The sequence below is a fragment of the Dreissena polymorpha genome, chromosome 7, assembly GCF_020536995.1.
Source record: "Dreissena polymorpha isolate Duluth1 chromosome 7, UMN_Dpol_1.0, whole genome shotgun sequence".
Lineage (NCBI taxonomy): Eukaryota > Metazoa > Mollusca > Bivalvia > Myida > Dreissenidae > Dreissena > Dreissena polymorpha.
In genome coordinates this window covers 41,324,874-41,352,244 of record NC_068361.1, presented here as the reverse complement: position 1 = coordinate 41,352,244, position 27,371 = coordinate 41,324,874, and the positions used below count along the sequence as shown (strand labels likewise).

At 34.3% G+C, this 27,371-nt stretch overlaps 1 protein-coding gene across 2 annotated transcripts; it reads right to left on the bottom strand.

Moving 5' to 3' along the window:
* Positions 1–391: 391 nt before the first annotated feature.
* On the bottom strand, positions 392–25,104 carry LOC127838992 (deleted in malignant brain tumors 1 protein-like). Of its 2 annotated transcripts, XM_052367136.1 has the most exons (24): positions 24,985–25,104; positions 24,423–24,461; positions 21,815–21,894; positions 21,534–21,602; positions 20,701–20,821; positions 19,318–19,551; positions 18,981–19,152; positions 18,033–18,154; positions 17,614–17,770; positions 16,687–16,793; positions 15,735–15,863; positions 13,484–13,634; positions 12,853–13,028; positions 12,556–12,700; positions 11,204–11,385; positions 10,660–10,819; positions 4,849–5,015; positions 4,504–4,657; positions 3,878–4,047; positions 3,324–3,489; positions 2,707–2,888; positions 1,401–1,557; positions 899–1,077; positions 392–531 (listed from the first exon to the last, which is right to left on the bottom strand). In XM_052367136.1, coding segments are annotated over exons 1-24 (3,237 nt in total). In that variant the 5' UTR covers positions 25,001–25,104; the 3' UTR covers positions 392–529. The 2 variants fall into 2 exon arrangements, 1 of the variants encoding a protein (XP_052223096.1); XR_008030096.1 differs by lacking the exon at positions 392–531 and having other exon boundaries at positions 932–1,077; positions 2,738–2,888.
* Between the last annotated feature and the right edge of the window lie 2,267 nt (positions 25,105–27,371).

Sequence of the window (27,371 nt, the reverse complement as noted above, 5' to 3'; positions counted from 1 at the left end):
CTGGCTGAGAGAAGTTCATAACCTTTCAAATGGGCGTTGCTTAGCATTTACAGGGAAATTTGAATTTAAAGCAAACAACAGAATTTTTTCTGTATATATCTTTCAACCACCAAATTACACACATATATTGTTTGTATACTAAAGTATATGCATGCCTTTACGTGGTGTCGGGCTCGAATGTATTTTGTTGAAAGCTTAACTAATTTGTGTTTTTTTTTCCATGCATTGAAACCTAATATTTTGGGGGTAATTCGTAACAATATATTACATCAACACAGGTGTAAACAGTGCAATTGATATTGATCTTAAGGAATATTACTAAAGTCAATCAAATTCAAATGCGCTTGAATGATAATGCGTCTTCTATTGACAACAAAAGCTTGTGTTGTGTTTGAATTTAGTTTTCAAAAAATCAATGTAGCACAATTTTTCACTGTTGCATTTCACTTAATAAACTTTTCGAAAACACGTTGACTTTCTGTAGAACATTATCCATTGTTGATAGAACCGAAACGGACAATACTTTTGGTTCTGCAACACAATATAAGAAAATATTGAGAAACAAATACAACTAATTTAGATAGTATCATTATCAAAATGATGGTGTTCGCAAGAAATATTATTGGCACACTATACAAAGGTGTGTGTGCTTAAGTTTAATGGCAAACAATGCATGTGGTTATGCTCGTCGTTATCGGTGTATTTTTAATAAAAGCTAACCACAAAACTTATACAATGAACTACCAAACTACAAAACTAAAGATACATCAAATGAGGTCATCACATTTCCTAGGTATAAAACTTAATCAACTTAGTTTTCCGAGTAAAGTCATGTGTACAGTTAAAGTGCAATGTGTATTAAACATTCGCATTAAATAGTTCGTATAAGGATACTTACACGGCTGACAAGTGACTCCAGCGTCGTACACATGGTGGCAGTAATCTGTACGTATATAAGATCCACTGCAGTTCATAATCGTGCTTTCTGTTCCAGTGCACCCTAGGTGACTTAGAATTATTGGTTGTGATTCCGTTCCTTGACCAAAATATGCATTAAGTCGAGCGACAGCACCAGACCTTAGTACAGAAATGAAATGACATTCATAATGTGTGTCTTAATTTAAATCGTATGATTTTTTGAGCATTATTATATGCCTTTTTAACCTTTGATTGCAACAATGTCATTGCAAGTTCTTCACTAAATTACCATTTTCAGTATGTGAACACCCTTTAAAAACACGTTCCCTTCAAATACGTATTTACTGAGTATAGTGATAAATTTACAACAGGAATATTAGTATAATATTTATTATCTTAGCAATTTACTTGTACATACAGATGATTCCATAAAATCTCAATTTCGTCACTTTAACAAAGCTAAAAACAACAATAAGAATGACCTTTGGAAACCTAGCATGGCACATATCACACTAGCCTCAGTAGAATCGAAATCATTCAAACTGCAGATTGTGCCCCATATTGTTGTGCCTGCAAGTTTAACCTCGACACGACCTTGATATCTGGATGATGAACCCGTAAGACGCACTTCTGCAGAACCTGAGAAGTAAATTCTTTTGTTATTCATTTTTATGAGCAATGCTTTAAAAAGTGTCAGACATGATTTGACAAAATATGATGGTTTACATACAATGATGCCCCATATACACATGTTTGCATACAGAAATATCCAAATCAAAAATATCATCTGTGTGTAATTAATACTTTACAAAACTATTGCAAAGAACCAACCATCTTAATTATAACGAAACTGGTTGCCGACCGACCAGTAGCGTCCTTTACAATCACCAAAACATGATGTAACAGTCTAAGTAAGTTTCCACTTAAAGCAAGTAGAAGAGTACATGCAATTTTACAAAATATTTATTTGTAAGAAAACAGAACAATGACACTGGGCAAAACCCTTGCCACATTGTTCACAGCTAAACTTTACTCCTCTTCGAGCCAAATCTACACATAAAGGTCATTCAGCTGTAAAAGGTGAAGCGAAATCCTTACAGAATGTATTTTAGGAGGTTACAGATTGTTTTTAGGAGTTTAGTACACCTTTTTGGAACCACATCATTCTGCATTAGATTGTTCTGAAACAAATTCTTACACTACAATCATCTTTATATTAAAGACATTTACTTGTGAGCGTTTGATTAAAATCCGCGAAGCAGTAAAACAGAGTAATAAACAAAATTTGTCTTTGCTATTTATGACCAAAGAGCCTAAAGTCATCCGAAATTGGTGGAAACAATTATTTTATTCTTTCCAATCAAGTACACACTAAGGTCATTCAGTTGAAAATTTCGGAGTGAATTATATAAAAAGCGGATGAGGACGAATTGATTTCACACTGATGTTGGATTATTTACTTCTATATTCCATAGTGGAAAAAAAACATACAGAAAAGGGGCAATCGTTATGCGCGAGATATATTTAGACGTTATTCAAACTTTATTGTTGAAATACAGACACAGCCACACCATAAAACCAAAAGTGTATATGACATTCTTCATTTGGTCGCAATCATGAAGCTTTGAATGGTTTAACATGATCCAACCAGCAATTCAAGTTGAATTAAAATCAAAAGCTTTAAGAAGCAGTAAGAACGTTCAGACGAACGAATTGACTGACGATTACAATCCTTTATGGCTTTTACTTAGGTGGCATAAAACACTAACAATTTCATTTGCTAGCTACCTTGACCAACATAATTGCAAGCTACACCAACATCTTCATCGTGCGTGCAGTCATTTTCACCAATAGGTTTATGTTGGCACTGGAGTATGGACGTTTCTTCTCCTGAACAATTCAAATCATCTAAAAGAATTTGCCCTGACCCAAAGCCGTATGAGCCGTTTATTACTGCAACTCCTTCCGCCCTTAGTACAGAAATTAATATATCATAGCGTTTGGTGAAGGCACAGTTATATTTGCTGTTTTCTTCTATGCAAATAACAATAAGAAAACGAAGTGTATTGTTCAATTAGAAAACCTTATCCTTTAGATTAACGTTTCAGTATATTTCAATAAACACATCTATTATACAGTTAATATAATCCAATTGCTGTATCCTTGTATTATCAAATTAGATAATATTTATGTTGTATTGTTTTATAGTAGCAAACAATTGTTCATTTAATGACAAAATTGAAAGCAGTGCTTTCGTCAATTTGTTATATTACGTTAGTTGAAAGTAATGCGTTTCAATATTTTAAGATAGGATGCGAATGAAATATAACAAAAAAGTAGATATAAAAATAAATAAATTATTAAATATTCTGACAATTTTAAGACATATATTAAGGGCAACTTACTCATGGAATCCGAGCATTCTGCATATCACCTTCGCCTCGGCGTCTCCAAAATAATCATTGCAAATAGTACCCCATGTTGTTCCATTATCAACCGACAATTCAACTCTGCCTTTGTTAAACATTGTGCCGATGTAGATGTTCACTAACCGTACTAATGTGGTCGGCTCTATAATATTTGAACACGTGCACGAAGGGTTAAATGTAAATGCCATTTGTATAGTACATATTAATTCACCAAATCGAAATATCGTGTTGATAAAATAAAATAGCTTTCTAAATAGAAACTTATTTATAACATTTTGATCAATAGTCTAGAGCCGATAATGGATGTTAAATTTTTATGGTTTCATATTTCAATTCTAATTTGTCAAATGAGACAAAACAGTAAAAACAAGTGATGAAATGTTTATGTATTGTTTTGGTAAAGATAACATTCGTATCACAAGGGAATTAGCGATGAGAAGTTATTGTCTTATCAAACCCATACTGGAATGTTAAAACAGTCCACTTAAAACTGAACCTAACGGCAAGTATCAATACATATACAAATTTACCGGCTATGCACATCACTCCAACGTCATAGGTGTGAGAACACGTTGAAGTACTCCTTTTACAATCTAACAATGACGTTTCCGTTCCATCACAAGTCGGGTAGTGAAACAAAATTGGTTGACTAGACGAACCTTGACCATACACACTGTAACCTTTATACGTTGCGCCTTCCCTATTAATAAATGTGTGAAGCAGAAATATATAAAGCGTTCTCCATACATTGAAATCTTTGTGTTTCCTGATATGATAAAAATATTTTGCATCGATCGAGAAAAAACACGTTTCAAATAATAATGAGCCTAAAATATTGAAACTTTATTTCAAAATAATTCCCATATCCTTTGAGATTGGTTTTACATTTGATGACATGTAACGTAAAAGCATGTTCCAGCATAAAATCAATAAATGAAAGTTTAATGTCTTCATTTTCGATGCATGGTCATTATTTAAATATCATAAGCAGCTAAACACAATGTATCATTTCATAACATAAGAAATGTAAAATTAACATGACATATGATAAAACATTTGATTGTAACTTCAAATTTCAATTAACTCCACGTAGCATAGTGAAACGTCATATATGAACTAACACGGTGTCGGGCTATCACGATTTTTTAACAATTACCTCGGATACCCTAGAGCAGCACAGACGACACCAGCCCCATTTGTCCCTAAATTGCCACAAACTGTTCCCCAAGTGGCCCCATTGTCAAGCGACATTTCTATTCTGCCCTGATTTAAGGAGGGTCCATTAACCAGTCGAATCAGTTCCGTGTTCGCTGTTAACATATATATTTAATATAAATTCCAAAATGACTCATGTCACCAAGTTATACACGTATTTTGCTGAATACTCGTTATACGCAGTTATAATGGAATACAATTTGAAATGTGCAACATATGTTGTTCTGATTTACGGTATCTCGCAAAGAAATGTTATCGTTACATAATCAATCAATGTGCCACATACTGTAAGGACAGACAACACCAACATCATCTGAATGTGAACAGGTTCCTGTATTGGGTATAGAGCAATGTAATAAGGACGTCTCTGATCCGTTGCAGTCAAAGTGAAGAGTCTTTGAAGAGCTGTTTCCTTGACCAAAGTAGGCATTGGTCCTGGCACTTGCACCGATTCTATATTTGTAAATAATCAGTTTAAGGAAATTAACATTTAAACGTTTAGTTGCTAGCTTTGACACTAGATTCATTTATTTAAAAAAAACACAATTAATACCGGAACGCTTTAGAATATGGAACGCTCCCCAGAGAAAACATATACCTACTAAATTTACAATATTCATTAAATTCCTGCAAGCGCATGTCTGAATCTGAAAAACATGAAGCAGCGTCCTTAATCACACGAAACAAGTCAAATTGGTGTTGTTTGCTTACATAATTCGTCAGTGAGTTGATCTCGGAATGTATACTTAAATGGTAAATACACTGTAAAAAAAACATTATATTAATAATGCCCTCTTGGAAGAATCGTGTGTATATTGTTATGCTTGGATTTGTGACATTAAATTATATAAGCATACACGTGAGTTTTAGTACCCTGCATACCATATAAAACACCCCTTAATTACAATTCATATTGCCTTCAAATCCCATCTGCACATTTAACACAATATTTTCTAATTATTGGAAAGATTATTGCTCTCCCTAACGAGAATGAATCTAAGCACGTGATCTTTGATCTTCTTTCAACAAAACAGAACATTGTCACATTACCGATATATACGTATTTTTTAAATTGCAAACCAATGTCTAACTATGGGGGATGAACAATTAAATTTCACGTCATTTAGGGGACGGTGGACATACATGATTGTACTCATATCGCTTATTTTAATCTGCAACTATCAATCATAAGACCACGTTTATAAAAGCTAAGCGAATCATTAGGTTCTGGTGCTCTTAAACAGTCGTAAACACAAAAGTATATCAACCATTCCATGGCAGTGATCTCATTCAAATACAGATGACTTGTTGTAAGACAAATATGTAGCAATGTAAAATCAATACCTAGAAAATGATTTACAATTCCAATATGCGTTACAGCTACACTGTATTTCATTTTCGCAATAGATGTAGAGTTGTTCAGATAGTTGGTAAAATTTCACCAACTAGCCAAAGATAAGTTGCTACAATAATTTAATTTTCTCATATATCCAATAGTGTAATATAACACAACGTGTATTTATTTTGACTAAATTGGTAAAGTCCTGAATTCCGTCAATCCAGCTGTGATAGTCAAAGAAAAATCGTTTAAACCACTAAAAGACACGATTTTCCAAACTGTGGTTGCTTAATAATATATAGTGAAATATAGTTGAATTGTATGAATTATGCTCATTTTATGAGGACATATTAATAAGAATGCGTTACACATTTAGAACGCTTATTATTTTAGGTTTCACAATTGTACCGTTCATTTCGAATGCGTGTATTAAATGGAATTCAGTGATATGTACAAATAATCATATCAACAGCGAAAACACTATTGGCACCTTTAGTACAAATTTCATGCGTAAGTTAATGTATATACTTTAGAAGTAATGGGTTTACCAGTGTGAACACTCTTTGCCCTAAACTACATCTTCAAGTGTTGATTACATTATATACTAAACAAATAACGAGGCCCAACTCCGCCAATGCCGGTCCCAAACCCGGATGAAAAAGGAGGAGGGTTGTGCGTAGGGCCAGCACCCCGACCATGGAAAACAAAATACGCCGCAGCAACACAACCTGAGGATTTACGGTATCGACCCGGGGGAAAGCTCATGAAACAGAGAAATATGCGGACAAATCTATTCTCCTCCAAGAATGCCTCACGAATAGGATTTTGGAATGTGCGAACATTACATGAATCAGGAAGGGCAGCTCAATTGGCCAGATAAATTGAGAAGTTCCGCCTAGACATCATGGGCTTAAGTGAAGTTAGATGGACAACAGCTGGTAAAGTCATGCTAGCCACTGGTCACACTCTCCTGTTCTCTGGACCACAACACGAAGAAAACAATCACCACAACGGGGTTGGACAGCTTCTAACAAAAACTGCTCTCACGAGCCTTCTTAAATGGGAATCAATCAATGACAGGATCATGAGAGCCAGGTTCAACTCTTAGTTCCAGGAAGTGACCATCATTCAGTGCTGTGCCCCTTCAAACCAGGCAGATTACAACACCAAGGAAGATTTCTATGGCCATCTCCAGAGCGTCCTTAATAAAGTACCTAAGCGCGACATCACTATAATCATGGGAGACATGAATGCCAAGGTAGGATGTAACAACACAGGAAAGGAGCTCATCATGGGAAGGAGGAAGTTGGAGATATCAATGAGAACGGAGAGTTATTCACTGACTTGTGGACTGAATAATCTTGTCATCGATGGCACTATATTTTCACACAAAGACATTCAGAAAGTTACATGGACATCACCAAGTCAGTAAAAACCAGATTAACCATCTGGCGATCTCGCAAAGATGGAGGAGAACCCTCAGCGATGTCAGAGCTTACCGGGGAGCAGAGATTGTCACAGACCATGAACGTCTCATAGCAAAGCTTCAGGTCAGAATTGCAAGGGTAAAAAAGCAAGGGAACACCAAGAGTCCACGCTTTGATATCAACAAACAGAAGACGCCTCAGGACAAGCAAGAATTCTCCATAAGTCTGAGAAACACAATCGATGCTCTGGCGGATGCAGATGCTGACTCCCTGGAGAAGACATGTGAACAGGTAAAGAACACCTTCACATCTGTCTGTGAAAAAAGGCTTGGCTTCCGAACTCGAACCCAAGACTTGGATATCTGACAGTACCATCAATAACGAAACGATAATCCGTCAAAGGCTTCTCCAGGCCAAAACCAGAGAACAGATACATAGAGTCCAGAGCAAATATATAACCTTACAAATTGTGGTTATAAAGAGCTGCAGACAAGACAAACGGACTTTAATTAACCACCAAGCAGCTAAAGCAAAAAAAGCTGCACAACAAAATGACGTGGCTACCCAATACCAGATAACTCGCCAGCTAGCAGGACACCAGAGCAACTCAACACACCAGTAAAGACCGAAATGGAAACATCCTGTCCAAGCCAGAAGACCAGCTGAAAATGTGGAAGGGGTACATTGATGAACTCCTGAACGAGACACCAGTTACGCTACCCCCACTGTAGAAGAGGGTCTTAACCTGGCAATTAACACAGGACCAATAACCAAACAGGAAATCACACAAGTTATCAACAAGATAAAGAACAAGAACGCCCAAGGGCCTAGCAAAATCCCACCAGAATCGATGAAGGCATCAACAGACGTCAATGCTTACATAATGTTTGACCTCATCCAACATATCTTGGACACAGAAGAAGTTCCTGTGGGGTGGCAGACATGATATCTTGTGAAGCTTCAAAGAAAGGCAACCTAAGTGACTGCAACAATTGTCGAGGAATCCAGCTGCTCTCCGTGCCTAGCAAGGTACTATCGAGAATCATTCTAGAGAGAATGAATGCCGAAGTCAACAATCTTCTTAGAGAAGAGCAAGCAGACTTCAGAGCAGAAAGATCATGTGCAGACCAGATTGCAATGCTCCGAATAATCATCGAGCAATTAATTGGATGGGACAGTCCGCTGTATGTCAACTTCATCGACTTAATAAAGGCGTTCGACACAGTGGACATATAAACGATATGGAAAATACTGATGCACTAAGGCATCCCAACATAATTCGGAGTCTGTACAACAACAACCTCTGTCATCTACGACATGGACCGCACTGAACCTTTTAAAGTATGCACTGGGGTCAGACAGGGCTGTCTTCTCCCTCCTATGATTTTCTCGCTAGTCATTGACTTGGTAATGAAAACAACACTGGATACACCAAGAGGAATACAGCGGACCTTTCAGAGCAAGCTGGAATACCTTGATTACGCTGATGACATCGGGCTCCTGTCCCACAATGGCGCCCACATGCAGCAGAAAAAGAATAACTGCAGGAAAAAGCCAGATAAACAGGGCTAGAGGTCAACATCAGCAAAACAAAATGCTTCAGGGTCAATCCAGGCAGCAGACAAGGCATCCATATAGACGGGCAATCCATCGAAGAAGATGACCACTTCACATACCTGGGCAGCATTGTCAGCAAGACAGGAGGTATAGAAGAGGACATCAAGGCCAGAATAGGGAAAGCACGCCACACATTTGTGTCAATGAGATCAGTGTCAAACAATCAGAACATCCACTGGAAAACAAAGATCAGGCTCTTTAATACCAATGTCAAGACAGTCCTCATTTATGGCACTGAAACCTGGAAAAGTACTAGACGCCTGGACCAGAGTATGCAAGTATTTATCAACAAATGTCTCAGGCAGATCTTAATGATAAGATGGCCAGAGAAGATTTCAACCCAGAACCTATGGGCAAGAACAGAGCAACAACCGGTTACGAACTCCATACTACAGAATCAGTGGAGATAGATCGGACACACGCTTCGACGAATCCAGCCCAACATAGCAAGGCAAGCCCTGGATTGGAACCCTAAAGGCAAAAGAAGAAGAGGTAGGCCTACAAAATCCTGACGCAGAACACTGGACATTCAACTTCGCAACATAAGGATAACATGGGGAGAAGCGAAAGCCCGGGCGATTGACCGAACTGATGGAGAGATTTGGTAAAAGCCCTATGCTCCGACCGGGGCGAAGAGGACTAAGTATGTAATTAAGTAAGTAAATAACGAGGCCACAAAGGCGGGGACTTCTGTGGTCACCAAAGGAAAACTCTGTCCATTGCAGGAAAGTTATGTCAGGTAGAAAACATTTTGACCTCGATAAATTAAAGAAAACCGTTTTTGAAATTATCAATCCATAATATTAACCCAGGGGAATGGTCAGATTAGAACCTTGCAGTATAATTATAATTATCAATTAGGGCATTACAGTTTAAAACCATAAAGCAGTTTTCCTTTTAATATTTTTTTTAATGTAGGTCTATGTTAACAATGATATCATCAAAGCCGTCTAATTTTGATATAATTTAAACAATCGTTATTAATGACCACAATATATATATATATATATATGTATATATATATATATATGTATATATATATATATATATATATATATATATATATATATATATATATATATATATATATATATATATATATATATATATTTCAAATATGTCACATTCGAGCCTGTTAGGACATAAGGGCAGCGGATTATATAAAATCCCAATGAACATTTCATGTTTACAAACTAACCATTAACTATGCGTGATTTACAGTATTATAGAAGAATAGTTTGTCTCCATGATTAAGTCGGGTACGCGTATTCTCTAGCTCGAATCTTTTTCTCATCATCGCCTATTGTTTGGAACGCGATGCCCTGTTTGCTGTAATACAATCGTTGGAAAATTCATCATATTTTAAAACGCTACATATCCCAATATTAAAAAGTATGCACAGTATACTCAATTAATGTAAAAATCTACCCAACAATTAAATTATTCAAAGATTACCGGCTGTTTATATATAGATATATATAGTAAGTTTTCACCTTGCAAATATATTTCACGGAGATACGCGACAACCCTCAATGTATGACAACGAATATTAAAAGTCACATGGATAGTAAGCGATCACTTTAGCACACCACTTTTTTTTTAGTCTCACCTTAACACCATTCCCAATTTTTCCGACCAATTGCTCTGCAACTGAGTTATTTACGTTATTGCACCGTACCATATCATCTCGATACTTAACTTTAGTATCACTTACCTATTGAATCCGAGCATATTGCAGACAACCTGTGCTTCTTGTTCACCAAAATAAGTATCGCAAATGGTATTCCATGTTTTCCCAGCATCAGTGGAGATTTCAATTGTCCCTTGATTTGAGCCTGCACTACTGCCTACCAACCGCACATTGGTAAAAGTTGCTGGAAAATATCACAATACGTGTTTTGGCAAGAAGATTAGTAATTTCAATCACGCAGATGTTGCTAATTTACAAAATGCAAGGCAAAAAAATGTTATCGTATTTTTAGTATATAATTGTGATGGACAATCCGGCGTGGAGCCATGGTTTTAAACTCAAATTTGCATAGACTCTGCAATGGAAATAATCCAAGTTTTATTCGTTTGTATGTGTCGTTCTATTTCTTGCCATGTGGTTATGTACAAGAAGCTTTAATTAAATGTCTGGTTTTTAAAATCCGTTTTCTGGAATTTCATTTTTAAGATAAAGGCTTATTATAGTCTATACTTGTATATTCGAATTGAAAGCTCTGGTACTTCCAAGTGATAACATTGTATGTTCTTACCTGCTTGGCAAATTACTCCCACATCCTCGTTGTGCTGACAGTTACTGACATCAATGACTTTGTTATGTTGGCATTCAAGTACGGAATTCTCATTACCGATGCATTTCACGTCGTCTAAGTGTATAGGAACTGACGTTGATGCTTGTCCGAAGTAATAACTATGTTTAATCACTGCCCCACTTCTACAAGATGACCTCATAATTATTAAATGATATACTGTTTAATCTTTAATAACGAGTTTAGTATTTCCTCTTATTAAGGAAATTAATCACGTATTGTTATTATAGTGTGAATCATGAAAAGAGACGTAAAAGTATATATGCAGTAAATTTACGTTTATTGGGTATTAGGGGTACTCCTAAATTATGTTATGGCATGATTGATGCCTTAACAACAGCGATACGCGTCTACGGATTTAAACAAATATTATAAGCTTTTACTTAAAGCATTAATGAATCACTACTTGAACTTAAGTATATGTATATATATAGGATAGATGGATGGATGTATTGAGGGACCTTCGGACGTACGGACGGGCGGACCGACCGACAGACAAACGTCTTTTACTTGATACTACGAACACAACAAATATAATAACGATTGGTTATTAAATTAAAAATAGTATCTGCAATAATCAAAATTGGTAATTTGCCGCATATATATGATTTGTGGGCGATGATACGACTGTCTATTCAACTCAAGTTTCGGGAGTGTTATTATCCCTTTTTTTAAGAGATGAATTTCAAATATTTCTGAGTGTCTCTGCGTACTATGTATGAACATTCGTTTATATCCTTGCCTTCGTGGTTTATATTTGAGAGTTATTTTAAGCGTTACCGAAACAGTAGCTTGTCCATATATTTTATAATAATATGTATGCTTGTGTTGTCGTTCGTTATTTCAGCAAGTTGCTACGGATATTTTTTTTAAGTTTTCGCTATACATGAACTCACAAAAGAAAAAATACGTGACCCCTTACAACATTAACATATGCTTCAAAACAATATAGGGCATTTCGTTAGAAGCAATGAAAGGAATACTTCGATTAAATTGTTTCAAAATCCACAACAGTGTACATTAAAATAATGTTTTTATTGTAATATAAAAATCTCTGATCCGTCCTTTCCCACTCCTTAAGGCATGACAAGTTGATAACTATACATATTTATGATAATTAAAGTAAATATATGTATTGCTATGATTATCAATGAAACTGTTAGAACGCTATCAAGTAAACATATCTTGCCAAATAAAACTAAGGGTAATTATACACAAAATCTTTCAATACGGCCAAATTATGAGCAAATAAATCCATTGTTAATTTGTCAAAGGCACACATATGTTTTACTAACCGTGAAAAGCCGAGGCTTCCACACACCACTGCAGCTTCAGCAGGACCAAAGTTGTCATCACAGATCGTTCCCCACTGACTGTTCATCAGGATCTCCACACGACCTTGGTCTTTGGCATTAGACCCTGCCAATCTCATCTTTCCAGCTTTACAAACACATAACTGATATTAATTAAATCCATTAACTACATTAAAAAATATACAACTCGCATAAGCAGGATTGAATCATAAAACACAACGACATGATATCAGCCTTAAATGTATATATGAAACCGTAATAACATTGTGAAACATTTACCTCTTGAGCAATTAATGGCTCTGTCATATGAATGTAAGCAAGAAATTTCGTAATTAAAATATTGGCAATCTGTAATCTTGTTTTCTGTTCCCCTGCAGTAAGGATACTCGAATGTACCAAATGTAGAATTTCCGCTCCCAAAAATAGTAGCATCCGTTATTACTTTTGCATCTTGTCTGCAAACATAAGGACGTTTGTTTTATAATACTATTTGTCTTATCAACATATAAATAGTGAGCATTGATCATTTTTCGCTATTTTTATGCGTTATAAGATTTCAAGAAAAGAAAACTATGTATGTGATTATGATCGAGAAATATGTTCAGGGCATTTATTTCAGTTAAGATGTTTACCCGACTGCAAAACAACATGAGTACGTTTTTAAATTAAAAAATATTATAAAGACATAGAAATGTATATCACTGCTTTGTTTCTGTATTCAAATATTACAAGCATAAAAACGAGATGTCATTACTAATTGAAACAATATATACCATTTTAGCACTGACACAAATAAGGATATTGTTAACAAATCTAGGATAGTATTAAAATGTATTTGCTCAGAGATCAAAACTCTGTAGTTACGTGAAACGTTTAAATCGTTTATATTAAACAATTAAATAATAACAACCCTTCTAAACCGAGCATTTTGCACAATACGTTTGCGTCATTTTCATTGAGGTTATTGCAGAATGTATTCCATGTCGCCCCATTATCAACAGAATACTCAATTCTGCCTTGCCAAGATGTAGCGTTATACCCGGAAAGCCGTACCAAAGTCGCTGAAAAGAATATAGAAAAACCTTATAGCAAAACTTAATTCAATTTCCAGTACACGTATTATAAACAAGCTTCTATCTTATAGAAACCGTCGAATATTAACACAGTAAGTAAGACCAAGTCTTACAGAAACACTAAACCCTATTCGAATCGGTTGTTTGAACCATGTTCACTTTAAACGAAATATATCAAATGTCAAATCGTGTGTAAACATTTTCATTTTTGTTACAGAAACTGTGCAAATAATGTTTTCGACACAGTTTATTTTTAATATTATATGAAAGCCGATTATCGTTTGCATAATTTACAAAAAAAAACGTAAAAGCTGGGCAATACGTTACTAATTATATAAAAAAAATTGTTACTTTCTGTTACAGAATATTAAAAAAATATATGACATATACAATCTTAAGTACGTATTCAATTGTAGCAATTATAGGTGTTTCATTTCAACTTGCGAGCTGCTTATAATACATGATACGAAATGTATAGCGTTTATATTTCATTCTATCATTTTTTATGGTTTCAAATTTAGTTTTACAAAAGGCCGATAAAACATTTTGTAAACCCAAAGTTATTATAACAAATGCATTCGTAAATAAGCATTTGCTCGAACTTCAAAAGAATCTTCCGAAATGAATTGTGCCTCATGTGATAATGTGAAGACGACGAATATGGGACAACATTAACCAGGCAAGTTAAACGCGGACGGCATCCGATGTATGATGACACTCAACAATACAAAGTAGTAATGAATTTCCAGCATACACCAATCGTCTTTTATAAAGTGTACCGTTATTGACTGATACTGCACTGTCAAAATGCTTATACGTCATTTTCTGTTTATACGTCAAGCGCCTCACCATTGGGAAAATGAAAGGTATCTATCTATCTAACTCAGTTTTTAGAATATCACGATACTTTTGTAAAAGTAAGAATATTACAAGGCCAGTTGATATTCAAAACACATCGGTGAATTCCGTTGTGTGCAAAAAGTGATAGGATAAATACTGCAAATATTGGCATGTGCACGGGAAACAAGTTGGTTCCGGAAAGTTATAAATTAAACATAACAAGTAATAAAAGACTTATTTCGCCATGTGCTAGGTTATGGAAAAACCTACAAATATGTTTGTACAAACAAAACTTACTTTTTATCATTTTACAAATACTCACCGGTTAAACCAGTATTATTGGTCAATGGAACGCATGTCGATATATTTTTACAGCGCAAATACGCGATTTTCATCCTTCACAGATGAAGAATAGTACCTTGTCATAAGTTTTAAATACTCATTTAGGTCTAAACAAGACACGAACATTCGTTTATTATTTTGTATAAGTGCTTAATTGTTTTCTTAAGTGATATTGCTTGAAATGAACTTGGCGAATGTAGAAAATAAATCCATCTCTTGAGTAAACTAATGTGAATTTTTGCAGAGTCAAGCTCAATTAGGGACCGACCGGAATAACAAAAATGTCAATATGTCGAACTATCGTGCTGATAAATAACTAAATGAAAATAAGACTGTTTTCGTTTTCATTAACCTTTCAAAAATATTTATTCCATAAACATATTGAATACATGCGCGGTGCACTATTAGAAATTATAAACACCACTTCAAGCCTCGCAGTCAGCCCTAAAACAGATAGACGACGTCGTTCTTTGGCTTTGGTCCGTCATACGTTCAAGGGCTAATTAGTTGATCACTAAAATGTCACAAAGCCCTCATTGGTGTTTTCTTATTTTTATTAAACCAAAAATCTAACCCCATTTAAAGAATGATCGTTTGCTTAATATCAATTCGATAGAATCTGGAATAACTTTGTTAGTACTATGAGTTCAATTATAGGTATGGTTTCAATTTACGATAAATGCTTTCTAACTGAAAAATCATAACATGTCTTGTTTTAGTGTAAAACGTTTTCAGTTCAATTAAAATAGCAGATAATTGAACTACAGAAACTCCAATAGGAGATTAACTATTGATCGGTTCCACTTCTTTAAAAAAAAAAGCAAATTATTTGGCGTTTAAACCGGTTTGAGGGCAAGCTATTGACAATTATTATTATAAAACATGATTTGCTTAAACAAGGCTTACTATATACACAGCTAAAAGCATCGGATGCCAATCTATATCCAACAGGACACCGGCATTCCCTTGTAGTAACTGATGTCGGGATACACACGTGGCTGCAACCGCCGTTTCTGACAGAGCATGCATTGTTATCTGCAAAGAAATACAATACACCCAATACTAGTGCATCATTTCATTGAATGCTTGAGTAATAAACACAAGAGAAGAAAGTGGTATTGTATCTCTCATATGAGTTAGATGATCCATTATGGCCTCTTAAAAACAACAGCATATTTCTGCGATTATTGACGTTAAACGTTAAAAATCGAGTAAATGGACAACTGATCACTTTAGCGAAGCGAATCAAAGATAGGAATAATGAAAGAAAATTGAATGCCAATACTCTGTACAGGTTAAGTTATAGAAAATAATGCTTTGTAATATGTTCATATGATAATATACCTTGACATTATAACAAATAAGACTTTTCTAATGATCAACACCGACGGAATTTCTGTGAAACATTTAAAAATCCAACGAATTGTTCCTTGTGAGAACATATTCAATGGTGTATAAATTTTGATGATTTATGATGAAAAACATCCTTCCATACGACAGTCGTGCTTTTAAAAGAAGTGATATTTTAACATTCAACCACAGCCTTATGAAAACAATATTTCCATTTTATAATGTTACGTAAACATAATAATAAAAACGACGAGGAAAAAAAAGAACGGTAACCGACCAATAAGCAAATTATATTTGCGAGTAGGTAAACTAAAACAGAAATAAGTGACATATTGCATTACAAACCTACTTTCTACTTTCTTCACGACTTTCCTGCAAAATCGTCATGTTAATAAGAAAGATAAGCCTGTTACCTCAAACAATTTTATCTAAATTGCATTATATCTACAATAACCTTCTCGCCTTATACATGCTACGCACCACACATCCAATCTACTTAATAGCATACCTATTTTAACCGTTGCCATATTGTAAGCTTTTATGTTTTGTAACTGAGAGAAAGATTTTCCAACAGGTTGCGGTGTGTTTCCAGACGTGGAAATCCTCATGACATATCTGTAACGAGAGCGCCGATGGCGTAGACAGTCTATTTGCAAGATACAGGGAAGTTTCTTATGAAGTAAATGTTAAAGGATAAGTTGTCTGAATGAAAATGCAAAAGGCTATCAACAAGATTTGTCATGACGAACAAGACTATTGCCAAGAAATATAAGTCCCCTACCTCGCATTAAGCAGTAATATAATTGTCACCTTTTGTTTTCAAGGAACGGTTGTAATTCTTATCAGTTTTCCTTTAAGATTGTAATTTTCTAAAATTAACTCGCTTTTGCCAATAACAGAATTGTTTTACGAACAAAATGTGTTTTAGTTTCTAAATACGTTTTTTTACGTAAAACGGTCTTAGACAAATTCACTAAAAATGGTGTAACTTGGAAGCACATTTTAGAAAAATGTTTCTAAATGAAAAATTGTAGGAATTACGAAATGCTATATTAAATATCAATTTCGTCTGCCCAAAATCAAGGAAGGCTTGGAAAAGGACAACCGTTTCCCCTGTGATTTTGAAATGCGGTATTACAAAAGCCTATTTGCGACTAAGAATAACACACAGTTGTACTTGGTGTTCTTAACAAGTTTGCAAACAGAAAATAGGTGCATGTTTCATTGTTGAATACAATTTTCATAACAAATCCTTAAAAAAAAACATCGAATTTAAATCTTTATTAAAAAGCTTAAACAGTTGTTGACAACGGTGTACTAAGCGCAGACTGTTCATCGTTTATTTTGTGTATATACTTTTTGGACTTGTCGAAAGGACAATATGTATTACAGTTGGCATCTTGACCTTTATTAATAGAAGTTATTTCAAACATACGGTATTTGTCTCGATGTATAGAATAGGTCATTTCCAAGTAAAGCAAGACCCGTGTAGTCCGTTCCTTTTATAATAGCAACAGTTTGACGATTAGTGCCGTCTGTGTTTACCCGTTCTATCTTGTGATTGCCTGCATCTGCCCAGAATACAATATTATCTGAAATATCAATAATTGACACCATGAACTGAATCTTTTCCAACATATCGTTTGGTTAAGATTAGCAGGTATGTCTTGGCTATTATCACACGATTTCAGATTATATTACTATTTGTGCATATGTTAATATTGAAGAAAGTGTATGTAACGGCTGAATTTATCCAACAGTATTTAAAAATTATTTAACAGTAGAAATACTTTACAGTTGACAGATCATATTGTAATGTATTTGATTGGAATCATCTGCGAAATGAAAACGTACGTGTTTTATCAAGAGCAAGCGCAGTTGGCTGTTGTAATCCTGAGACTATAGTGCGTCTATTAGTTCCATTGTAGTTGGCTACCTCAATTGTCATTCGAGATGTATCAGTCCAATATATTTGTCTACCATAATAATAATAAAATACATACATAATTATGACCAGTACAAAGCAAATCGCTTTAATAAAGCTACATATTTTCACGAACATGTCTGAAAAGTATTGTTAGAAGTTCACCTAAACTTATTCCATAAACAAAATTTGTAATGTGTCGGTTAAAATTATTGAACCAAATAAAGTTGATCATCACTTTTTTCAACTGTCCCCATAACTATATATTTCTCAAAGTGTGGAGACTATAGACACCCATGCAAACCATCCTATGTTAGAAAATGTTTTGTGTTTTGTTAAATGCGACCATTGTACAAGACCTGTTCAATCCATGGTTCGATATCATTATACAATCAAGTTGCTACAATAAATGGACTATCGATGCAATGGTCGATTGTTTCATCTCTTTAACATATTAATTTGTTACAATTGATGGACTAATATAAACATGGCGAAACTTCAGATGCATAAGCAAATAAGAAAGTTAACTGCAGCCTTATTTAACGTCAAGTGACTGATCTAAGTACCAAAATTGTGTTAGAAATATTTCCATAACACAATAAGAAGACACTCTAAGAATGGAACGGTCTGAAGAAGAGGAATAATACATAATTGATGATGTATACGAACTACTACGTCATTAAGGAACACATCAAACTTAAATCATTCTCGCCATTCCGTGAGGACTTTTACAGTTACAATCTGACAATATACACACGCCAGTGGAGGGAAACAGTGACATGTTTCTAAATATCAACGGCTGGGACGATAAACCCCGCATACAATCGTATGATGGATGAAATAACTATGTGGAGTCAGTACCCTAACGCAGATCATACCTTTCTGTCAGATCCAACTTCAGATCATACGGGTAAGATGTATCAATCACAGACACACTATCACCAGTATCCAAGCTCAGAGCCACTATTTCTCTTGGTGCATTTCTTATGTAGAAAAGTAGCCTTGAAATAGGGTCAACGGCCAGTTCATGATAGTTATATACCGTGTATACTGTGAACATAAACAATGTGTACCATCACTATACTAATGTAACCTAACGCTTATCTGATGTTCAACAAATTATCCGGAAAGAAAGCAAAGTGGAATGGCAGTTATGAAAATGCAAACATTGGGTTTTCATTTGTAATACACGTACGAGAAAATTAACCAACTTACCGCTACCCTTAATCCACTCTTCGTGAAAATTCTGGGAAGAATTAATCAGTTGTCGAAATATGTTGTTATAACTACTATCATACCAATAAACTTTCTTATCGATATAGTCGTAATCATATCCATAAGGGGAGCTTGCTTGACGATTCACCTGATGTACCATATTTGTAGCCATGTCAATCTGATAGAGCTCGCTTCCATCCATCACAAGAAGAAAGCTTCCAGAGCCTCCATGACCTGTTAATTCCAGAAAACAATAATACCCTTTTTGCGACGTACTTCGTAAGTGCCATATCCATTCCGTTCATTATTGAAAGAAAAGTAGATGTTAATGTTTGTTCCTGAACGAAAGTAGTATAAGTGTACTCGCTTTGTAGTGGGTAGGGTATATTGTACATAATGATGTAAACTGTTTTAAGGTTAATAATTCATAAGCATCACCATCTGTCGTGAGTAAATAAACAATTCGATAATTAGTACAAACAATCGTGCTTATCGTGATATATGCATTCATTCAAAAGCCTTCTATATTTAGGCAGAAAGAGACGCATTAAAAACGAATTACGAATAGTTGAGTTGTTTTTATATTGTAGATTTTTTGGACTGGCCTTAAATTATTAACATTTGAATTTAATGTATAAACAACACAGAACACAACACTAACAATAAAATAATCGACAATGGCATTCGAATAACGATATTCTGTCGGAGAATTAATTATAACAATAAACTAGAATATCGACCGAGATCAACGGTGAACTTTTATGGAAGTAAAATAAGAATTCCAGTGTACGAATCTTTATGTTAGATAGAACATGATCATAATGGAACAACGCTTTTAAATGATGGAAGAGTTTTACCGGAAATGCGTATGTAAACATAGCGAGGCGGTAAAAGTTCACATAAGTTGGGATAAGAACGCAATCTTATAAGACAGTACGTGACAAAATGGAATTGTATATTACTGTTAACGAAAAAAGGTCCTTTTCGATTCTAAATCTAGATCTAATTACACCATTTAACAGAAACGTACATAATAGATAAATTCTTAAATATTGATATAAACGTGTATTAATTTCAACACCGAAAGTCTTTCTAAAAGACGTTTCTTTTTATATCAAACGACCAGACCGAGGTTTTATCAAAAAGTAAACAAAGTAACTTAAAGTTTAATACGGTCTGACAAATGTATAACAAATTTAATATCAAGTTATATCACAGTGGATCATTATTTATTGTGGCTCCATTTAAGGAATGTAAAACGATAAAATCATCATCTGTGTCGAGTAAACATTTTACTATACGACAAAATAAAATTACTTATTGTTTACCCAAACGATTAAAAAATACTTCTTGACAAAGCTACTTTTGATCGTAGAGTCTTACTTGGAGGTGAGCAAAGGTTGTTGTTGCAGTTATCTGCTGAACAGCATTGATGGCACATCCCGTTCTGTCGCTTTCCAGCTGACCGACCAATCAAGGTTTGAGTTTGCATTGCAGTGCAAACCTACGTAAAAAGGTATATACAGAAATTTGAATTATCTTAAATAAGGCATTTAATAATTGCCTTACACTATTATGCACAATACGCTTTTGATCACGCATGTGTATCCTGAGCACTTAGATAATTAAACACAAATTAACCTGCCTTGCAGTGCCGCAGATACAAAATTGTGTGATATTTCTCCGAATGTAAATTCGACAACATTTTGAACGCTGATTTTGTGGAAAAAAAAAACGCTTATGGGTCATTAAATTTCAACAAAAGGACCAACCAACATGTGAATGCCAGTATATACCCCCAGCATACTTTGCGAAATGGGAAATTTACAACAATTCACAAAACAAAACATTCGGGACCTTTTAAACTATCAATAGGATAAATTCGGATGTAATCATTTGTTAGTCACAATAACATTCAAAGGCATATAACGCAGATTTTAATCTATATAATAGAAAACTTGACCTTCATTGTTTTAGTTTTTTGGATGAAGTATTATTTATTATTGAAAACTAATATGGGGTATGCAAGTATCAACACACAAGCACCACCGGATAATAATCCTCAAAACACAGACACACAGACAATATATAGTGAATGCTATGCAGATTTTAACCGTAAATAGAAGAGCGTTACAATAGCACTGAAAATATCAATGACCATGTATAATTAATATTTAAACTCGATTTCCCTTTGTACATACATAACTGAGTATTACCTGAATATCCAGACAGCCCATAGAGTACATCCTTCCCGACTGAGTCGGTCGACTCTCTTCAAAACACGACTAAAATGAAATCGGAAATGTCCATAGTTCATTTGAACTGTTGTGACTAAAAATAAGATATAAATAGAACATATATAACATTAAACATATAAATCATTTACTAGGTTTTTGTTTCACAGATTTTATAAATCCGCTTATCATTAAGCAAGCAAGTGGTCATTCATCAGAAACCACTTTTTAACCACAATTTTTCACGTAGATGCATTTTATACCTGGCCAGCCGAACATGTCGTAGTGGATCGACATATTATCGGATCATTGGTGTCTCTACAGCTGTAACACTGCAATCCGTCTGTAAATAATGCAAACATTTGTATTCAAGCTCGATTATGTCGAAATAATTGAGCATTATAGACACTCTTGAATCCGTTGAGTGGGAAGATACAAAAATAAATATGGAAAGATCACGATAACGCTCCCCGAATGGGACCTTCAATCGCACGGTGGCCACATTTGTATAACATTGTGACATTATTTGACATGTGCGACCTTCCATCGGCATATCCGCGGATTTGCGAATTCATATAAATAGTTTTTTAAGCATTAACAATTTTTACACAGCATCCCATATTTAAGAAATTATTCGTGTACGTTATAGTTTGTTGTCGAATAACCGACGGCCGGTAGTTTAGATGCGTAGGGATTAAATCACGAGTGCGAATTATTTCGATTCTAACACGGTTTTTACTAAAGATTTATACAATGTATCATAGTGTTCTTGTTAACTATTTTATGTTTCGTTCCGCACATAAAAATAACTTTCGGCTGTTCTGTCGATCAGATCTCCGCCGTAGTATTTTGTCACGTGACTTTCATTCATAAAATACCGGATTATTACGCTGGTGGAAAAGGTATTGGCATGTTTTGTTAAGTTACAGCGCGTGCTTTCAGTGTATAAGCTCCGCCCATAATTATTGCAGAATAAACCATAGACGACTTTCTTCTTTTTAGAAACTATTATAATCCACGGGTTTAAAATTACATTGCTGTGCGTTGACCACTCCCATAAGGTGACATCTATAATACGCATTAATGTTTGTGTTTGTTGCGTTCTTAACTCCGAAGCAATTTGTAAAATAAAAGCTGGATATCTCTGAACTATTGACAGTAATCATGTATCGGGTAAGACATTAATTTATAATTTCTAAATAAGTATTAAAACAATAGTGTTGTAGACGGGCGGTTTGGGAATAGTCCTTGTATAAAAACAGAGCTATCACTGAATGTGATTATTTTTGTCTTTCATACAAGTTTTCAAGATAAAGTGCTCAAAAATACGATTAAGTAGAAGTCGGTATTTTGCAATAAAGAGCTATATATAGTGTTTTTACCTCAAATCAGTCATGCGATTCGTTTTTAGAGACAGCGATGAATAACACTCTGTCATACACGTTAAAACTTTGGTCTAGTTATTACAAAAAAAAGTATTGCGATATTTGAACTCAAAGTGAAACATTGCCCTTTGAGGTAGAAATGTGGTCTTTCCTTAAGTAACCCGTCTCAAAAAGATCGGTTATGGAGAAATGCTTTAATTCATGGTAAAGCCAGACACGTTCTACTTGGAATTTAAAGTGCAGCGTTTGCAGTGTTTTTACTTTTGCACTTTAAATATGACTGTACCATCAACACGGTAGAAATATGACGGATTTGCAAAACAATCCTTCTCGTTAAAGTCAAAATTTGTGCCAAGTTATTTCAAATCCGTCAAAACATTGTGATATTAAAACTTGAAATAGGCCCTTTTGAAAGTTAAGTGCAATACATTTGCTTAAAATCTGAATACATGACATAGATATTTAAGTCAGTATTGCGGTAATGAGTTAAAACCACAGACAGTTACATCGGTATCGGGCCGATAATATACTTGTGGATCGGCTCTGTCGTTTATTATTATTTAAATAATTGTCAAGTTATTGAATTGTGTAGTTAAATTCTATTTTACATACACTCACCTGACATGTGACCTCTGTCTTAATTGAGAGTCATGCAAAATTCTGTTTTCACGTGTTATGTTGATACCAAATTTCGTAAAGAATATGATATGTATATTCCCACTTTTTATACAGACAAACGGACACACGGAAGAACACGGGAAGGGTTGACAGAAAGACGAACAAAAAAGTTCCATGGGTAAATAATGTTTTCTGTCCATATCTCATGAAGGTTTTGCGCAATTTCAATGTTGAGTGTTGTTCAATTTTTAGTAACATTGAAATGAATTTGGATCCTTGCTGACAAAATTAAGTTTGTACAATGTCTTTAATAAGTATATAAAGTTTTTTTTGTAAAAATCTTTAGTTTTTTCTGTGAACTCACTGGATATAATTTTATCTTATTAATATCAAGTCAAATCTTTTGACCAATATATATACCAAAGTTTATAATAAGAACATGATTTTTGGAGTTAATATATTTTTCAATTGTGTTTTTATAACAGTGATCTGACGTTTGACGATTTAAGAATATGATTCAAACAGTCGTACAAAAACCTCATATTGTCCTTTATAAGTGTACAAGTTCCATAAAAAAAATAGTAGTTTCTTAAAAATCGCTATAATAAGCGTTGCGGACGTACTGATGGAGGAACTGAATCACAGAAAGTGCATGATGGTTGGAGGGTTAACCTAATGTCAACTCCGGCAAAACGGTAGTAGATTATTTTACATTATGCTTCACGACTTTCACTTTTATATAGCTGATCCGACGAACATGCGAAAAAACGGGCTATTGCATACCCCTTCCTTTTACAAGTACGTTAGCTGTATGCAAACACATAACATCTTATTACTAATAAATTCTATAAAAAAAGCATTTACTTACAAGAAATGTTGATCCTGACAGCAATCAGGAGAGCGAAAACTAAAATAATTACAATATACATAATATTTTTTTAAACCAATACCGGACTACTTATCGAAATTATAGATAGTAATGTTTATAACATATAATGTGCAATAAAATAAATACAACTTGAACCAGTTTTCTTTAACTTGTATACATTAGAGGTTTCAATAATGTTCCGATGAATTATTCCGTTCAGTACATGCTCTGACCAAAATAGGAATAGAATAAATTTTGAGTTTCTGTTGAAACTGTTTGCTGTCGAACAAACCTATTAAAACAAATGTAATCGGCAGAAGTGTGCAAACTTTTTACAAAATGACCATTTAATTGTGCACGTTTAAAAATAAACTTATTTTACATACAAATAATGTACACACTTTCAATGAATGAAATTATATTAGCATTATTATTTACGAATATTCATTCTGTAGCTATTTTCAAAAAACAGCATGCCCATTATAAAAAAAAATCATATACAATATTAACACCAAGATTTATATTTGTATTTGCATACTTTTACTACGATTAAATAACTCACCAATCTCCGTAAACATCGTTCCGTCTACAGTAAAAATTATCGACGAATGATAAGAAGCGTGTTATTTCGTACACATTTAAAGTATTAACATTTAAAGGTGCTTATGGATTTTTTTGTAGCATATGTTTCATATAAAACAGTAATTGACATAAAACATATTATATTTATTTATATACAACCACAATCTGCACACCTTTTTGGAGTCAGTTATTTCTCTTTCTATTGTAGAAATACATTTACTGATATTCAGCATACATCAGCTATATTTACATATTAAAACTACGAGTTAATACACCCATACTGGCCAATGGTATGTTAATAAATTGGTGGTCGGAGAGGCTATATAATGAAATTCCATAAAAATAATAGATTTGCCAGTTAATGGTTTAACACGCAAATTATCAAGAACGCTAGGGTAATAAAACGTAATATAGTTGTCCGCTCAACATAGGCGAAAATAAGATTAAGAAAGTAAAATTATATATCGCTAAAACAAACACATGTTTTCAAATATAAGTACTCTATGTAAATAGATGTAATGAAATTATTTAATCTCTAATCATTTCAAAAGTACACATACACTGCATTTCATATTTGATCGGATGTATGTAGTTCAATAACAATATTTCGTTACATTTATATTTAAAATTTTTAAGTATAGGATTTTATATATTTGCCGATGTGCCTTTAAGCTGTAGATGATATAAGCCACATGTTACAGCCCGGACATTTTCCACGTTCATATTTGGAAAGAAAAATGTAACGGTATAAATGTTTCATACTGTCAACGTTTGCAGCGAGTTTTCTTTACTTGTTTATATGCACTGTAACACGGACAGCACATATCCTTGATAAAAATTAGAACATCCTTGTAAGCAAAGCTCTTTCAATGATGAACATTTTGTAAAATATTTGTAAAAAATTGCACTAATAATTTCAACCGGTTTGCACAAATATATTTTGGATTCAACCTTTTATGACCAACGAGATATATTTATAAGATTCAATAATCATATACAGGAAGTATAGCAAGTGGGATAGGAATGTTTTGTAACTGAAAACGTTACCCCAAACGTAAGTTTGACTATCTTGCAATGCAGTAGCAGTTGTCGCGTACTTTTACCGAAATATTTTAGTAATTGATTGACCGCGCAGAATGATATCGCATTCAATGCATATCAAAATACATATTTAGAAAGAATACCGCATACGTTGTATTCTATCATTCAATAAAATCGCAATTTTGCTCGTCCCAATCGTAATACTAGACGTCATGTGATATCTGTAATTTTTAGATGGTCGCTTTAGCGACCGTCTAATGTGCTTGATGTAAAATTCAGGTCGATACGGCCTGGGTATGATTAGCCCAATTCCCGCTTACACTACGCGCGAAGAAAGAGTTGTATAATTTATGCAAGAGGTTTGAGTTCTCCAATTATGTTTATTCACAAATGGAAACATTATATTAATATCGTGTTAAATGAAATAGTTTCGAATGGTGTTTTATAGAAAAGAATAAAAAAAAACAATGATCGTATTGCACGTGTCGCGGAGGAGATTGTTTATGAATGATTAAAATAGTCCACTTTCTGCTGCGTCTGCGTGACGTAGTATTTTCGCTCATTTCATTCATAAATCTGAGGCTGGCGATAAACAAAGGGGAGTCCGGGTGAGAATTACGCACTAGTATAAGGTTACGCTTGTTTATATTCACAGGTCTCAATTAATAACACGTTGACAACGAGTTCAACAATTATTACCGGGATACGATAGACAACATAAAAATGATTCATTATCGCTGAAACTGTTAAAAAACATTTAAATATAACAAGAATATTCTCTAAAAAATGTAGTCTTGCTGTTTTGAAATAAGGTTTGGAATTTTGGTTTCTAAATAACTTAATTAAAAACAAAAGTTTAATTATAGTGTTTTTTACTTTTAGTCGCATATTTACCGCATTATAATGTGTGTTATAATAGGCAAACCGTACATTAGTAAAATTCAATCTGCCTTCGCACATAGAAGGAATGGGTCAATTAGGTGCTGCGTTTCCTTTGCTTACTTCAGTTAGAGGTCAATTCTTTACGTAAAAGCAATCACAAGGCCCCGGCTTCAGAGGAATTGCGGAGCGTTCTTACATAATTAAAGTCGTAGTCGCATGGTATTTGCGTTTAGCGTCCTATTTGGTCACGTGGTTCTTTTTCGCGGGTGTTTTGGCATTCATGATATGAGGCTATTAATAGATGCGCCTGTCGATAAACAAAGGAAAGTTTACGGGCGATAACAACGCAATAGGTTACGCTCTCACATACAACTCAATGACGTAGTACAGGTCGTAAATTGAGCGATTTGGGAAAAAGTTGACGCTTATTTATATTCTCAATTT

Excerpts from the sequence above, each read along its gene's own strand:
- LOC127838992 (XM_052367136.1), bottom strand. Across the intron at positions 11,386-12,555 it reads GGAAGCCTCGGCTTTTCACG|AAGTGGGGCAGTGATTAAAC; the intron begins GTTAGTAAAACA and ends GTCATCTTGTAG. Across the intron at positions 4,658-4,848 it reads TGGTGTTGTCTGTCCTTACA|CGAACACGGAACTGATTCGA; the intron begins GTATGTGGCACA and ends ATATGTTAACAG.